The following is an 18,068-nucleotide window of genomic DNA, read 5'->3' as shown; positions in this document are numbered from 1 at the left end:
TACCTACATAAAAAAATTCTAACTTAATTGATATTTGGAGGATCTCTAACCCTACGGGTAGGGAATACTCCTTTTACTCTCAAATTCACAATGTTTATACCCGAATTGACTACTTTTTGGGTTAATGCGAAATTACTCCCTTATACCTGTAATGTGAGGTATCATGACATTATAATCTCTGACCACAGTCCACTCACCTTCTCCCTGAGATTGAGTGACATCGTAACAAACGAGAGGGTCTGGAGGTTGAATCCTCAGCCCCTCACAGAACCAACATTCTGTGAACATCTTAAAGACCAAATTACATTTTTCTTTGACACCAACGACAACACAGACACTTCCCCAGCATTGTTGTGGAAAACACTGAAGACACTGAAGGCCCCAGCATCTCTACTTGCACAGTCATCTTCTGCACATCTATCACTCCAGTGTTTAATTGCTAAATTGTAATTAATTAGCCACTATGGCCTATTTATTTCCTTACCTCCCTTATCTTACCTCATTTGCACACACTGTATATCTACTTTTTTTCTCTATTGTGTTATTGACTGTATGTTTGTTTATTCCATGTGTAACTCTGTTGTTGTTGTTTGTGTCGCACTGCTTTGCTTTATCTTTGCCAGGTCGCAGTTGTAAATGAGAACTTGTTCTCAACTAGCTTACCTGGTTAAATAAAGGTGAAATAATATTTTTATTTTTTTATTATTTGAGAGGCTGTATCATCTCCTTTCAGGCTGCCAGAAGTAGGCAAAACAGAGAAAAAAATAGTAGAATTGGAGGGACAAATGAATTTACTGGATAGGGAGAATGCTAGTCATCCATCTATGGAGAAACAGTAAAAAAAATACCACTTTAAAATTTGAATATCATCAGTCTCTCTCAGGTAAAACTGCTAAATCTTTTCTCTATGCCGCCATGCAAAAATATTTTGAATTTGGTGACAAACCACATAAATTACTTGCCAGACAACTTCGAAAAACTAAGAGTGACCGAATGATTCACAAAGTTACATTTGCAACTGGGGAATTACTCTCTTCCCTCAACATCAATGACAGATTCCGTAAGTTTTACGAGACTCTATATACATCTAAAGCAGATCCTAACCCCTTAATTATGAAAAACATTTTGGAGGACTGTAATCTCCCTGCCCTGAACCAGGAAGATTCCCAATTCCTGAATAAGGAAATATCTCTTGAATTTCTCCAAGAAACAATTACATCTTTAAAGAGTGGCAAGACCCCGGGCCCAGATGGATTCCCTGGTGAATTCTATAAAACATTCAGCAACATGCTCTCCCCCTACCTGCACAAAATGTTGGTTCAGGCCAATGAGGATGGAGCTCTCCCACCTACTTTGGATGAGGCGTTTATTACAGTTATTCATAAAAAAGGGTAATGATCCAGAAGAGGTGGGGTCATACAGACCAATAGCTCTCCATAATACAGACCAAAAGATTTGAGCAAAAACTCTTGCTAATAGGGTTAGCACTTTAGTGGGCAAATTGGTCCATTCGGACCAGACCGGCTTTATCCCTAACAAAAACTCATTCTTCAATCTCAGGCGCCTCTTCAACATTATGTATTCGCAGAGGTTACCCAACGTGGACCTTGCCATTATATCTCTGGATTGCCGAAAATGCCTTTGACCAAGTTGAGTGGTCCTATCTATTCAAGGTCCTACATAAATGTAATATTGGAGGTGGGTTCACAAAGTGGATCCAGCTTTTATATAGGAACCCCTGTGCGAGAATACGCATTAACCAATCACTCACTAACCAATTGCCATGATTTAACCTTTATAGAGTGAGAAGGCAAGGTTGTGCGCTGTCGCCTCTGCTTTTTTCTCTAATCATTAAACCTCTCGCTCAGGCAATCAGATCTCATGCAGCAATACATGGCTATAATACTAAAGATACTCTAAATAAGATTTCACTATATGCAGATGACATGTAACAGAACCCCAAACTAGTATTCCAGCTATTCTTGATTTGATTCATTTGTTTGGTACCTTCTCGGGATACAGAATAAATTGGAACAAGAGTGAATTAATGCCCATAAGGTTGCAAAACACCTTTTGGTTAGAACTGATTCCATTTAAGTTATCTTCAGAAAAATTTACCCATCTAGGAATTGTAGTTACCAAACAATACCCCTCACTACTTAAAGAGAATGTCCCCCCTCTGGTGCAAAAACTCAAGGCAAACATATCATTTTGGAGAACTCTCCCAATTTCATTGCTCGGAAGAATTAATGCCATTAAAATGGTCTTCGTCCCACAACTGCTCTACCTATTCCAGAAAATCGCAGTATTCATACCTAAGTCCTTTCATAAACAACTGGACTCAATTATCAATCCATCCATCTGGGATTGTAAAAAAAAAAAAAACACTTCTGTAAATCCAAGATGGAAGGAGGATTTTCTCTCCAAAATGTTATATTTTACTATTGGGCCGCTAACCTCCATGCTGTTACGTTTCTGCTGGATGACGCACTTCTGTCATCCGGTTGGCTTAGTATGGAGCGTGAGGATTTCCAGCCCTTCTATATTGGCGCTGTCAAGATGAAGATGTCACTTTATAGTAACAATCCTATTATACATAGCACAGTCCGAATCTGGAAGCAAATTAAAGTCTACTTTGACCTTAGACCAATATCATTCCTACTCCCTGTTGCCAGGAATCCCTCCTTTGCCCCCTCTAACCTTGATAACACCTTTGAGCAATGGGGAGAACTAGGGAGCAATACCATAGGGGATCTACAGTGAGGATTTTTTTGTTGTTATTCTGTCTCTCACTGTTCAAATAAACCTACCATTAAAATTATAGACTGATCACTTCTTTGTCAGTGGGCAAACGTACAAAATCAGCAGGGGATCAAATACCTTTTCCCCCTCACTGTACATATAGAAGGGACCTTTGCCTCCTTTGATTTGTTGAGGGAAACCTATAATCTTCCCAGAAGTAACTTTTTCAGATACCTACAGATAAGACTACGTTAGAAAACATCTTCTGACATTTGGGAATGCTAAACCGTCCATATTTGACGGATGCATAAAATTATGCCCCACCACACGCAAACTGATATCTTGTCTATATGACGCTTTTCAATCTGTTACCACACCTTCTACAGATGCCATTAAGGCAAAGTGGGAGGAAGAGCTAGGGACTGACATTTCTCTGGCAGACTGGGAAGATCGCTTGGAGTATATCCACACCTGCTCCATTAACTCCAGACATCGTTTTATACAATTCAAGGTATTACACAGATTACACTATTCCAAAACTAAGCTGCATAGGATATTTCCTGATACATCCCCTATGTGTGATAAATGTCAGGCTGAGCAGGGTACACTACTCCACTGCTTTGCCCTATGCTCTAACTTGTATGGTTACTGGTGTGGAATTTTTAGGATCCTGTCTGAAGTTCTGGAGACTTCAATTGACCCAGACCCGCTTCTGATCATCCTGGGAGTGTCTGAAACCCTAAACAGATTAACCAACCCCCAAAAACAACTCAACTCTTACAGTCTCATTTCGGCAAAAAAATGTATCTTGTTGTTTTGGAAAAGGAAAGAAGCTCCCTCTACCAAATTATGGCTCAGGGAATTGGCAAATACAATAAATGATCAACATTTGATCAAATCTGGCAGTCTCTCCTCTCTTATTTGGACCAGTCAGTGCTGTGAATTTGAACATTTTAACTCACTCTCAATTGTAATATTTGAATCTACCCTTGGGTAGATGCTGAGCACTTGTTGGCTGCTTTTCCTTCACTCTGTGGTCCAATTCATGCTAAACTATCTCAATTGGGTTGAGGTCGGGTGATTGTGGAGGGCAGGGCATGTGATGCAGCACTCCATTACTCTCCTTCTTGGTCAAATAGCCCTTACACAGCCTGGGGGTGTGTTTTGGGTCATTGTCCTGTTGAAAAACAAATGATAGTCCCACTAAGCACAAACCAGATGGGATGGCGTATCGCTGCAGAATGCTGTGGTAGCCATGCTGGGGTATCCAATTGATAGTAGTTACAGTCTTGTCTCATCGCTGCAACTCCCGTACGGACTCAGGAGAGGCGAAGGTAGAGAGCCATGCGTCCTCCGAAACACAACCCAACCAAGCCGCACTGCTTCTTGACACAATGCCCATCCAACCCGGAAGCCAGCCGCACCAATGTGTCAGAGGAAACACCGTACACCTGGCGACCGTGTCAGCGTGCACTGCGCCCGGCCCACCACAGGAGTCGCTAGTACGCGATGAGACAAGGACACCTCTGCCAGCCAAACCCTCCCTAACCCGGATGACGCTGGGCCAATTGTGCGCCACCCATCGGCCTCCCGGTCGCGGCCTGCTGCGACAGAGCCTGGACTCGAACCCAGAATCTCTAGTGGCACAGCTAGCACTGGATTGCAGTGCCTTAGACCACTGCACCACTCGGGAGGCCCCCCATGCTGGTTAAGTGTGCCTTGAATTCTAAATAAATCACAGACAGTGTCACCAGCAAAGCACCTCCACGCTTCGGTAGCCTAGTTGTTAGAGCGTTGGACCAGTAACCGAAAGGTTGCTGGACTGAATCCCCGAGCGGACAAGGTAAAAATCTGTCGTTCTGTCCTTGAGCAAGGCAGTTAACCCACTGTTCCCCGGGCACCGAAGACATGGATGTCGATTAAGGCAGACCCCCGCACCTCTCTGATATGTGGTACCGTAACGAGTGCAACAAACTGAGCATACATTTTCCAGAATAATTGTTCATTGGTACATCCGTTTTATTAGTGTCTGCTCTGCTTGAAATGTAAGGAGTTGAAACATAAACAGGGTATGGTTCGAAAGGCTCACTTTTCCTCTATTACAGTAAAATAATGTCTCAATGTGTTTCGGTGTCCATATGACCGATTCCGTTGGACCAAACCTCAAATAGCAAGTTGAAACCGTTTGTCAGAGAGGAAGAAGTGATCTCCCATCTTAGTTGTTGTGAGTGGTAGGACGAGGGGCTTTGGAGAAAGAGGCGAAGCGAGAAGTTTCATCTCGTCATTATATACAGATCTCTGGTATAAATGGGAAGGTGTACAGCACAGAAGGAGCGAACGAGACGAGACCAAAAAGACAACATGAGAACAAGCGGACATAAACGCTCATAAAAACAAAAAATACAAAAAAAACATTATTCTGCAACACAGGGATTGGAATATCTGGTAAAAACATTCATTTTAATTAATTAGATATATCGCTCAGCCCTAGGTGGCAGCATAGGCCTCTCCAACCCAGCTCCTCTTTAAATATTACATTACTCCTTTTTTGAAATGTAACTCTTGCAGGAAAACCACATCTGCTGACAATCTAAGTGTTCAATCTCTAAGTGTTCAAGTGTTTAACCTGTTGGGGATAGGGGGCAGTATTTGCACGGCTGGATAATAAACGTACCCGATTTAATCTGGTTACTACTCCTGCCAAGAAACTAGAATATGCATATAATTATTAGCTTTGGATAGAAAACACCCTAAAGTTTCTAAAACTGTTTGAAAGGTGTCTGTGAGTATAACAGAACTCATAGGGCAGGCAAAAACCTGAGAAGATTCCAAACAGGAAGTACCCTCTCTGACCATTCCTTGGGCTTCTTGGCTCTGTTTATTGAACATTTAGGATCTTTGCTGTAACGTGACACTTCCTACGGCTCCCATAGGCTCTCAGAACCCGGGAAAAAGCTGAATGATGTAATTCCAGCCGCTGGCTGAAAAACTTTAGCGCATTTGGATGGTGGTCGATCAGAGGGCCATCAGACAGGCTCGTGCACGAGGGGATCCCATGCTTTTATTTTCTCTCTCTTTGTACTAAAAAACGATTTCACGGTCGGAATATTATCGCTTTTTTACGAGAAAAATGGCATAAAAATTGATTTTAAACAGCGGTTGACATGCTTCGAAGTACGGTAATGGAATATTTCGAATTTTTTTGTCACGAAATGCGTCGTGCTCGTCACCCTTCTTTACCATTCGGATAGTGTCTTGAACGCACGAACAAAACAGAGGATATTTGAACATAACTATGGATTATTTTGAACCAAACCAACATTTGTTATTGAAGTAGAAGTCCTGGGAGTGCATTCTGACGAAGACAGCAAAGGTAATAACATTTTTCTTATAGTAAATCTGACTTTGGTCAGGGCTACACTTGGTCGGTGTCTAAATGGCTAGCCCTGTGATGCCGGGCTATCTACTTAGAATATTGCAAAATGTGCTTTCCCCGAAAAGCTATTTTAAAATCGGACATAGCGAGTGCATAGAGGAGTTCTGGATCTATAATTCTTAAAATAATTGTTATGTTTTTTGTGAACGTTTATCCTGAGTAATTTAGTAAATTCACCGGAAGTTTGCGGGGGGTATGCTAGTTCTGAACGTCACATGCTAATGTAAAAAGCTGGTTTTTGATATAAATATGAACTTGATTGAACAAAACATGCATGTATTGTATAACATAATGTCCTAGGGTTGTCATCTGATGAAGATCATCAAAGGTTAGTGCTGCATTTAGCTGTCTTCTGGGTTTATGTGACATTATATGCTAGCTTGAAAAATGGGTGTCTGATTATTTCTGGCCGGGTACTCTGCTGACATAATCTAATGTTTTGCTTTCGTTGTAAAGCCTTTTTGAAATCGGACAGTGTGGTTAGATTAACGAGAGTCTTGTCTTTAAAATGGTGTAAAATAGTCATATGTTTGAGAAATTGAAGTAATAGCATTTCTAAGGTATTTGAATAACGCGCCACGGGATTCAACTGGCTGTTGAGTAGGTGGGACGATTTCGTCCCGCCGACCCTAGAGAGGTTAATCATGAATTTAAATGCATTCCAGGTGACTACCACATGATGGTTGAGAGAATGCCAAGAGTGTGCAAAGGTGTCCTCAAGAGTGTGCAAAGGCGTCACTTTGAACAATCTGAAATATTTTTTGATTTATTTAACATTTTTTTGGTTACTACATGATTCCATGTGTGTTATTTCATAGTTTTGATGTCTTCACTATTATTCTACAATGTAGAAAATAAGAAAACTAAAGAAAAACCCTTGAATGAGTAGGTGTGTCCCAACTTTTGACTGGTACTGTATATGTAAGTCACCTTTCCATTCATATACACACACATACTCCCACACACACATACATCCATGAAACAGTTATTGCACTTATTGTTTCAGCATGACTATGTAATAACAGTCAACTTCCCCTTTACAACATATTACCTAGTTCTGCTCATCTGTGTGGCTATTGCTTGATAAAACAGTGAAACGATAGGTCCTTGCAATACATCGGTATCTTCTACAGACAGCTATTGAAGTCACTCTAAGTCTCAATCCATGGCAGAAGCTTTCCAACACCTGCCAAACAATGTGTACAAAGTGATCAGGCACTCACCGATAGACCACTTCTCATTCAGCCGCCTCTCAGCAAGGTTGTGCACCAGTTGGATCTCGTAGTCTTGGTCGCGGCTCTCCCTTGAGGCCTGGAGAACCTTGACGCCCGTGGACAGCTTGATGTAGTCTTCGTAGTAGTATCCCCACGCAGCCAGAGAGAGCTGCAACTGGCTGTCAAACTGGGCTAGATCATCCAAATTCATACAACCCAAGGTCTTCAGTCTTCATTTGCACCACAGTGCAATATGGTCAAACAGAGAGAAAAACTGTCAATTGTATTCATTTCACCTCTAGCATGGCCACAGTCTCACACAGGACAACACACGGAGCGACTGAACAAGAAGAACCTGGCTTTAAACAGGGCTGTGGTCTGTTAGCTAGTGCCTTAAATAGGCTTCTGTGTACTCTATCGTGCACTTAAAGCAAATATTGGTTTATCACCTTGTTCTGCACTGCACCACAGTAAACGTAACATGATCTACTAAGTTACATTTACATTAAGCCTTAAAAAGGGGCAATCTGCAGTTCAAACAACAACAAATCGGTCAAACCGCCCCTGATTTGGTAAATAGCTGAGGGATGGGGCTGGAGAAATGTAACCACTGTCAAATTCATAGACAAAGCTATGGATGCAAGGAGATCAAATTAGATCACAATTACAGTTAACCATATTGAGGCAATACAGTGTTTGTTTACAATTACTTTGTTTCGAAACAAATGAGTAGAACAAGTTTATATTTTGGGTTCTGATGGGGTAAGAACATTTTACTACGCTCATGAGGGATTTATAAGTTATACTCTTCAAGAATCTATGCATATTAATCATGAATTTACATGTCCAGAAATAGATGTAGCAATCGCAGATTGCCTCTTCAAGAGTTATATAAACATTAGAAAGTCAAATAGTCATAGTGTGGTATGTTGTGAGTCATGATGAAAATGGATTAGTATTCCTATGACACATGTATTGAATGGTGTAGTGTAATCTACTCAAGGAGCAAACGCTTTCCAGGGTTGACAGCTGCTGTAGCCACAATAAACACAGTTTAATAAGCACTATAACCCAGCTGCTCATGTTTACAATACATTACTTTAGGTAAAGAATGCCAGTGCTCAGACAAACCTGAGCTCATACTGTATTGAACAATCTGCAAAGAGGAAGTCAACTTTACAATCCCCTCTGTATGACTAACCTATGTATCACAATAAAATATATCAATGTGATACAACTGAAAAAAGAAAACATTTGTCTTCATTTATTAATTAATACATAAAACAAGTAAAGGTTATACAGAAAGGCCTATAGGCTCAGTCTGACTACAGTTCAACTCAGTCCACTGAGAGCTACCCCCACATCTGTAGGATTGCAGAACATCAACTACTATATCGTATGTGTAACAGCCCCTTAAGAGCACTCATTACTGCAGTGACCCTCTGAAACACTGCAGCCTCCTGAGCTCAATGTCACCAAGCGCAGCCAGCCATGAATGGGGAGTCTGCTCCCAAGTAGACAAAACATCAGACACAAAGCAGTATCTGTTCTATGGTTGTTATTCTCAGCCATGTTGCCTCTCTCTCAGTGAAAGAGAGAAAGAGAGAGACCTCTCAGTGTTTCATGAAATGAATGAATTCTGTAAGATGTAAGTGCAGAATTGTGTAGTAATGTTAGTTGTGTTTATGTGATGAGTTTGAATCTGCCCATGACAGGTGAGAGGTAGGTAGTACTATGCTAACAACATGGTGGTGGTATGCTTACGTATGATAGTAGTGCTCAAGGCTTTGAGAGCAAAGCCACTCCTGGAAGGCAAAGTCTCGCAGCAGCTGGATGTGAGCCTCTGCGATGTCTCTCCAGCGCCGCTTCTCTCTCACCACATCCTCCAGACGAGTCAGAACACTCAGGCTCAGCTCCTCCAGAGTCTCCACATCTACACACACAGACAGACGAAGACGCAGACAAATCAGCCAGCGCAGAGTAGACGTGCCAGTATGAGGATCTATTCTAGTCTATAGCCTTGTCACAAAGACATACACCTCAACATTACCAGAATGAGGCAAACACAAGAATATACTCTTACCTGCAAACAAGAAGGCCCTAAATCCCTGAAACATCAACCTCAGGCGCTACAAAAAGTTACACCAATGGCTGAAGATAAGCTGTCGAGAAGGAATTTCACCCATTGGCCTAACCTTCGTTAAAACCCCCTTTGAACTGTGGTAGACTTTTGTGCAAACTCCAATGGATGAGAAAATTCAAAGAGAATAAATTCCCCTTGTTGTAAAAGAGCTGGGATGGTGTGCATTAACTACAGATCAAATCAATTAAGATTTACTGTGTTTGGTTGCAATTACATTAGCCTCCTTCCCATCAGCAATAGTTCAGAGATGCCAAACTGCCACTGAAGATGTTCCATGTCATTCATAAACACTGGATCATCGCAAAGAGTGGCGTATGTTTTCTCAACTGACCTTCAAGTAAGTGCTTGTATTCGGAGAGACTGTGGCCTTGAATCCATTCTTCAATCTGACTTTCTTTGCCTTTCTTCCAGCACACTTCCCAGAAGAAAATCCACGAGGCTGAGCAGAAGAGGAAGGTCAGCAAAAAGCGGCGGTCCATCAGACCATCTTCAGCCTGGACTCAGACTCCTCTGCTCCTCACAAAGGCTGGGCCAGGTCCAAAATATTGCACGATTAAGTCTCAAATGATCTTAATTCTCCAGCTTCTTCACTTGGAAAGACCTAGAGCAACAACAAAACATGACAGGTATAAGTCCGGCAGTTCACAAATAATTAACCTAAACAATGACTGAGACAATGAAAAACTTGTGACCATGCTCATCTAGCTACACAGACACTGTCACTAATCAGTAGCAGCATAGCCAAGAAGCCATGTATGAATATTAATGTGTCACACTGGAGGAGTGTTGGGTGATGGGATACGACATGTAATCCAGATGACTTAAATATGCATGAACTGGCAAGGGTCCTAAAAGGTCTCATTACTTGAATCTCATAATCTGAACTAAAGACCACCAAAAGACCATAGTGATAAAAACATTGACTAAATGCATTGCGGCAACACCCATAGCCAGACTATCTACAAAAACAACATCCCCACAAGATACCCATTTGTTATCAGCGCCGCTTTGAAAGCCTTCATCAAGGTTGAAATGAAACGGCATTGATTTACATATGACCCCTATGAATGACAAATAGGTCGAGGATACTAGGCTGTATCAATAAGGAGTTTTTTTGACAGCATATCACAGAGTGCTGTTTGCTAAAGATCTGACGAGAAATGACACATCTGGAATGGTGAAAGGTTTAGCGATACTGCATAGCTTCAGTAATCAATATGCCTTGATACTGGCTCTTGGGGTTAACTTGTCCTGCCAACGTTACCTGGCTGGTTGGCAATGTAAGGCGACCAATTAACGGAACAACAGCAGCTAGTTATGTTGTTATCTCGCTACTCCATGCATGTGTAGAATGGAGAGCCCTAGCTAATAACGACCATCATTAACAACGTGATTAACATGTCTTAGGCTATGCTAAACTAACAAAACTGGCAGGGATGAATATATAGTTAGCTACAACATGATTTTAGTTCACGTTAGTTAGATACACAAATAACATGTCGCATCATCAATTCCTTCAAAACAAGTGCATGATAGCTAGCTAACGTTAGTTGCTGATAGCTAGCCTATGCCAGCTAGCGACATTAACCGTCAATGTCAACGCAAAATAGAAATGATGGTATTCCAAAGCCAAATTCAGTGTTTCAAAACAAATGTGATAATCCACCCCTCACGCACAGCTACGCCAACTTTTAATTGAAATACATTGCATAGCTAATACAACGTTCATTTCAACAATAACACTTATCATACCTTGCGTGTATTTATCATATTTAACTAGCCAGCAGCAATCGGAAGTCAAAATGTGCAAGGCAGCCAACGTCTATTGTTGATGACGTACAAACACAGTTACACGAGGGCTATACTACTAGAAGTCCGCTGTTGGATAACAAATCATGGTAACATCGTACTTTCACTTATATTATAATGACATGATACAATGGTTGTTGATTTAGCTGTTTTAATGATTGAATATGTGTTTCAGTAGTTGTTGATGGGAGTTCGTATGCTTTGTGTTGCTCTGCTCCTACTAACTAACGAACGTTAACTTGCTAACCATGAGCTAACGTAACGTGAATTTCTCGATTAACCGTAGCTAGCTAGTAGTTTACGTTGTTGTTTTTCTTTTTTTTTGTTCTGACTGTATTATTCCAATATGTGTATTTCAGGGGAAACGGAAGACTAAAAAGTTTGCTTCAATTAAGAGAATGATAAGTTTGAAAGATCAGAGAATGTGAGTTGCTAGCTAGCAAGCTAAGTTACTACCGCCGGTAAACACGAATGTCTATGGTACTTTCTGCACAGGATCATAACACACACCATTTAGCGAGCTAACGTTAGTTGACTAACAAACCATGCCAACGTTGTATATACTAATTGTCAAGCTAACAAATTGGCATGGATTGTCAGAAATAACTAGCTAGCCAGTTTGCTTACTAATTGTTCACACATTCCTTTCTTTACTTTGAATAAGACATAGGTAAGTTAGCTATCATGATCTCTCCAGTTTGAATTTCTATGGTAATGACTGTTTTCTTTAGAAAAGAGAAAGACCGCACCAAAGTACAGGTGAAAAAAAAGAACGATCCTTCAGAAATAAAGGAAAAAGACGTGTAAGTACATCTGAGTAAACAAATATAAATGTACCAATAGTTCTTAACTGATATTCAATATATTGTGAACACATGTTTGATTATAAGTTGATACCTTCTTACTGTGTGTTCACACATTCCTTTCCTACCTGCAGGCCAAAATATCCATCATGTCTGTTCTTCCAGTACAACACTCAGCTTGGTCCCCCTTATCACATCCTGGTCGACACCAATTTCATCAACTTCTCCATCAAGGCTAAACTCGACATAGTTCAGTCAATGATGGACTGCCTGTACGCCAAATGTGAGTATCTGGAAAAGTTTATTCAGCTGGAACTCAATTAATGTAACTCTATTAGGCAATAACTGTATCTTTTTTAAATTATCATCAAGGTATCCCGTGCATCACAGACTGTGTAATGGCTGAGATAGAGAAACTGGGGATGAAGTATCGAGTTGCTCTAAGGTAACTAGCCTGTTGTGAAGACAAACACCCAGGTACATCAAGACATAAACGCATGATCAGAGCACAGGAGGTTGGAGGCACCTTAATTGGGGAGGACGTGCACGTGGTAATGGCTGGAGCGGAATAGGTGGAACAGTATCAACAACATAAAACACATAGTTTCCATGTGTTTGATGCCATTCCATTTGCTCTGTTCCAGCCATTATTACGAGCTGTCCTCCCCTCAGCAACTTCCACTGGTTTAGAGGGTTATTATCGATGTTCCATAGGGGAAGTATTTGACAGATAAATATTTGTCTTTTTCTGTAGGATAGCCAAGGATCCTCGGTTCGAACGACTGCCATGCACCCACAAAGGAACTTACGCTGATGACTGTTTAGTTCAAAGGGTAACACAGGTAATGTAGTTTAATGTACTAAATTGACTATATTATACTGATCAAAAATATAAACGCAACATGTAAAGTGTTGGTCTCATGTTTCATAAGCTGAAATAAAAGTTCCATATGCGCAAAAAAATGTATTTCTCTCAAATTGTGTGCACAAATTTGTTTACATACTTGTTAGTGAGTCTTTATTCTTTTCCAAGGTAATCCATTCACCTCACAGGTGTGGCTTTTTAAAAAGATGATTAAACAGCATGATCATTACACAGATCCACCTTGTGCTGGGGACAATATAAGGCCACTCTAAAATGTGTAGTTTTGTCACAACACAATGCCACAGATGTCTCATGTTTTGAGGGAGCATACAATTGGCATGCTGACTGCATGAATGTCCACAGAGTTTGCACAAGGTGCTTAAAGTACTTGAATTTGCCACACAAATTCAAGTACTGCAGTACCTTAAATCTGACATTTTTGAAGTTGGTCCTTGAATTAAAATGAGAGGAGAACAGAAAAGGATCAAATTTGAAAAATATTAGAAAAATGTATTGGTCTTGCAAATTAATTCCCAGGCAGACTACTGAGTTTTCTTGTTTCGCTCTCTGGTTTCCAGGCAAGCTCACTCATTTCACCCACACTGCCACTCAGCTAGGCAGGTACAGAACTGACTGATTAGGCGCCTCCAAAGGTACATTGATAGCTAAAATGCCGGGCAAATGTAGATTCAATCCTGCATGGCAAAATATTTATGTTTTGCCAGACCTAACCAGGGAGCAATGATTCATGTATGCTTGTTATGTTCCCCTGGTTATCAAACACATGAATAACTTGTTTCTCTTCAAATGGGTATAGAATACAAAAATGCAGAGTCAACTAAGGGCCTTTTACACTTTCAGTATTCACTTTCATGGCGTGTGTTGGGACAGCCTGTGGGACCTCAAATTTAGGGAAATATAAAGACAATTTTAATATTATTGCCATGTAAACTAAAATATAAATGCAACAATTTAAAATATTTTATTGAGTTAGTTTATATAAGGAAATCATTCAACATCATCAGTACTGACTTACCACTCATGCATGTAGTGACAAGTTCTGTTTATGGTTGTGATGTATAGTAAGTTATGGAGATATACTGCCATCTGGTGGCGACTAGAAACAATTGCATAATAGGAACTATTACAAATTGATTGTATTTTCTTTTTGTATTTCACCTTTATTTAACCAGGTAGGCTAGTTGAGAACAAGTTCTCATTTACAACTGCGACCTGGCCAAGATAAAGCAAAGCAGTGCGACAAAAACAACACAGAGTTACACGTGGGATAAACAAACGTACAGTCAATAACACAATAGAAAAATGTACAGTGTGTGCAAATTCCAGTCATTGGAAGCAGAGAACTGGAAAGAAAGGTGGCCAAAGGAGGTGTTGGCTTTGGGGGTGACCAGTGAAATATACCTGCTGGAGTGCGTGCTATGGGTGGGTGTTGCTATGGTGACCAGTGAGCTGAGATAAGGCAGTGCTTTACCTAGCAAAGACTTATAGATGACCTGGAGCCAGTGGGTTTGGCGATGAATATGTAGCGAGGGCCAGCCAACGAGAGCATACAGGTCGCAGTGGTGGGTAGTATATTGGGCTTTGGTGACAAAACGGATGGCACTGTGATAGACTAAATCCAATTTGCTGAGTAGAGTGTTGGAGGCTATTTTGTAAATGACATCGCCAACGATCGGTAGGATAGTCAGTTTTACGAGGGTATGTTTGGCAGCATGAGTGAAGGAGGCTTTGTTGCGAAATAGGAAGCCGATTTAATTTTGGATTGGAGATGCTTAATGTGAGTCTGGAAGGAGAGTTTACAGTCTAACCAGACACCTAGGTATTTTGAAGTTGTCCACATGTTCTAAGTCAGAACCATCCAGAGTAGTGATGCTAGTCGTGCGGGCAGCGATCGGTTGAAGAGCATGCATTTAGTTTTATTAGCATTTAAGAGCAGTTGAAGGTCACGGAAGAAGTGTTGTATGGCGTTTACGCTCGTTTGGAGGTTTGTTAACACAGTGTCCAAAGAAAGGTCAGATGTATACAGAATGGTGTCGTCTACGTAGACGTGGATCAGAGAATCACCTGCAGAAAGAGCGACATCGTTGATATATACAGAGAAAAGAGTCGGCCCGAGAATTGAACCCTGTGGCACCCCCATAGAGACTGCCAGAGGTCCGGACAACAGGCCCTCCGATTTGACACGCTGAACTCTATCTGAGAAGTAGTTGGTGAACCAGGCAAGGCAGTCATTTGAGAAACCAAGGCTGTTGAGTCTGCCGATAAGAATGCGGTGATTGACAGAGTCGAAAGCCTTGGCCAGGTCGATGAAGACGGCTGCACAGTACTGTCTTTTATCGATGGCGGTTCTGATATTATTTAGGACCTTGAGCGTGGCTGAGGTGCACCCATGACCAGCTCTGAAGCCAGATTGCATAGTGGAGAAGGTACGGTGGGATTAGAAATGGTTGGTGTTCTGGTTTTGTTAATTTAGCTTTCGAAGACTTTATAAAGGCAGGGCAGGATGGATATAGGTCTGTAACAGTTTGGGTCTAGAGTGTCTCCCCCTTTGAAGAGAGGGATGGTCCTTGAAAATAATTATTAGTGCTTGAAAAAGTACTTAAATCCTTGAATTTGACTTGCCACTGTGTGTTCAAATCCTGTGTCCACCAGAGCTGTTACCAGATAATTTAATATTCATTTCTCTACCATAAGCTGCTTCCAATGTCAGTTTAGATAATTTGGCAGTACGTCCAACTGGCCTCACAACCACAGACCACGTTTAACCACGCCACGCCAGGACCTCCATATCCAGCTTCTTCACCTGCAGGATCGTCAGTGACCAGCTATCCGGACAGCTGATGAAACTGGGTTTGCACAACCAAAGTATTTCTGCACAAACTGTCAGAAAACTTCTCATGGAAGCTCATCTGCGTGCTCGTCGTCCTCACCAGTGTCTTGACCTGACTGCAGTTCGGCGTTGTAACCCACTTCAGTTTCAACTGTTTCAACTGTACCGGGCAGATGGCAGACAGTGTATGGCGTCATGTGGGTGAGCGGTTTGCTGATGTCAATGTTGTGAACAAAGTGCCCCATAAAATTGCATTTTATCAATGGCAATTTTAATGCACAGAGATACTGTGACGAGATCCTGAGGCCCATTGTCATGCCATTCATCCGCCGCCATCACCACATGTTTCAGCATGATAATGCACAGCCCCATGTCGCGAGGATCTGTACACAATTCCTTGAAACTGAATGTCCTGCATACTCACCAGACATGTCCCACATTGAGCACGTTTGGGATGCTTGGATCGACGTGTACGACAGAGTGTTCCAGTTCCCGCCGATATCCAGCAACTTCGCACAGCCATTGAAGAGGAGTGGGAAAACATTCCACAGGCCACAATCAACAGCCTGATTTGCATGAGGCAAATTGTGGTTACACCAGATACTGACTGTATTTTGTTGTCCACGCCCCTACCTTTTTTTTTTTTAAAGGTATCTGTGACCAACAGATGCATATGTATATTCCCTGTCATGTGAATTCCACAGATTAGGGCCTAATTTATTTATTTATTTCAATGGACTGATTTCCTTATATGAACTGTAACTCAGTAAAATCTATGAAATTGGTCCATGTTGCGTTTTATATTTTTGTTCTGTGTATATTAGGTGAACCCTCTAGTTATTAGAACACTGGTTTTATACCAGAGAAGAGCATCAATTAAATTGTGTGTCTTTCACAGCACAAGTGCTACATCCTGGCAACTGTGGACAGAGACCTGAAGAGAAGAATCAGAAAGATCCCAGGAGTACCCATCATGTACATCTCCAACCATAGGTCAGAATTAACATCAATTACTAGTGTTCAATGGATCATTGAACACCAGTAAAGGCTCATTAGGAACACCTTTCTAATATTGAGACCCAATGCCCTTTGCCCTCAGAACAGCCGCAATTTGTCGGCGCATGGACTCTACAAGGTGTCGAAAGCATTCCACAGGGATGCTGGCCCATGTTGACTCCAATGCTTCCCACAGGCTTGATGTGGGAGGCATTGGCTTTATGTCCTTTGGGTGGTGAAGCATTCTTGATACACAGGAAACTGTTGAGTGTGAAAAACCCAGCAGCGTTGCAGTTTTTGACACAAACCGGTGCGCCTGGCACCTACTACTATACCCTGTTCCAAGGCACTTAAATATTTTCTTGCCCATTCACCCTTACCCTGACACACACACACACACACAATCCATGTCTCAAGGCTTAAAAATCCTTCTTTAACCTGTCTCCTCCCCTTCATCTACACTGATTTGAACTGGATGTATCAAGTGACCAATAAGGGATCATAGCGTTCACCTGGATTCACCTGGTTTGTCTGTTCATGGAAAGAGTAGGTGTTCTTAATGTTTTGTATACTCAGTGTATGGCAGTAAATTGTATAGCAAGATAAAATACCTTATACCGTGATCTTTAAACCATGTCTAACAATATTTCTTCACAGGTTCAACATTGAAAGAATGCCTGATGATTATGGTGCTCCAAGATTTTAACATTCAATGGATGGACATAGAATTTAAATTCCAGTTGGACTGTGGCTTCTGTCGAGGAGGACTTGATTTGTTTACCTGCTTATTGTATATTATCAAAGGAGTTGAACTTGAGTTCCTGCTGTTTTTTTGTTTTTTTTTTGGTGAAAAAGGTTATGACAGAATATTTTTTGCAAGCTTAGTCCTGCTGTGTTTTTCTTACCAATCCAAACCTAATTTCTGTCCCATAAAAGTGCAATAAATTAATGGAAGAAGTAAAATGTCTCCAGTTTTTCTACTATAGTGTGAAGATGTAGGCTATCCTTAGTCCTAGAGCTTTGATATTATACAGTAAGCCCTTGAGCTTTGCTGCATGTAAAGTATCCAAGAATGATGCCAATACAATCTATTCGCTGTTAAATGTTTATATAATAGCTGCCCACTGTGCCGACATTATATCAAGTATAATGCAAGCCATTGCAGTTCACAGTATATTTATCAATAGACTAATGTATTTTCCGCTCATC

General features: G+C 41.2%; 2 protein-coding genes across 2 annotated transcripts in view; one reads left to right on the top strand and one right to left on the bottom strand.

The window, feature by feature from the left end:
- LOC115162341 (apoptosis-resistant E3 ubiquitin protein ligase 1-like) overlaps positions 1-11,384 on the bottom strand; it is a 32,980-nt gene extending 21,596 nt beyond the window's left edge. Inside the window, exons 1-4 of the mRNA XM_029713547.1 lie at positions 11,288-11,384; positions 9,867-10,136; positions 9,157-9,325; positions 7,402-7,622 (exon numbers count right to left, since the gene is read on the bottom strand). Of these exons, the coding sequence (XP_029569407.1) occupies positions 7,402-7,622; positions 9,157-9,325; positions 9,867-10,014 (538 nt within the window). The 5' untranslated portion in view covers positions 10,015-10,136; positions 11,288-11,384. The remainder of the gene's footprint in view (positions 1-7,401; positions 7,623-9,156; positions 9,326-9,866; positions 10,137-11,287) is intronic.
- On the top strand, positions 11,331-17,822 carry LOC115162342 (rRNA-processing protein FCF1 homolog). The gene is made up of 8 exons (XM_029713548.1): positions 11,331-11,433; positions 11,704-11,768; positions 12,076-12,147; positions 12,282-12,430; positions 12,520-12,592; positions 12,902-12,989; positions 16,762-16,856; positions 17,517-17,822. The coding sequence occupies exons 1-8, from the start codon at positions 11,431-11,433 to the stop codon at positions 17,563-17,565; spliced, it is 594 nt and encodes a 197-aa protein (XP_029569408.1). The 5' UTR covers positions 11,331-11,430; the 3' UTR covers positions 17,566-17,822.
- Positions 17,823-18,068: the final 246 nt, after the last annotated feature.

Source organism: Salmo trutta, chromosome 25, assembly GCF_901001165.1.
Source record: "Salmo trutta chromosome 25, fSalTru1.1, whole genome shotgun sequence".
Classification (NCBI taxonomy): Eukaryota; Metazoa; Chordata; class Actinopteri; order Salmoniformes; family Salmonidae; genus Salmo; species Salmo trutta.
Note: the sequence above shows the minus strand (reverse complement) of the source record. Positions and strands in the feature narration are given on the sequence as shown.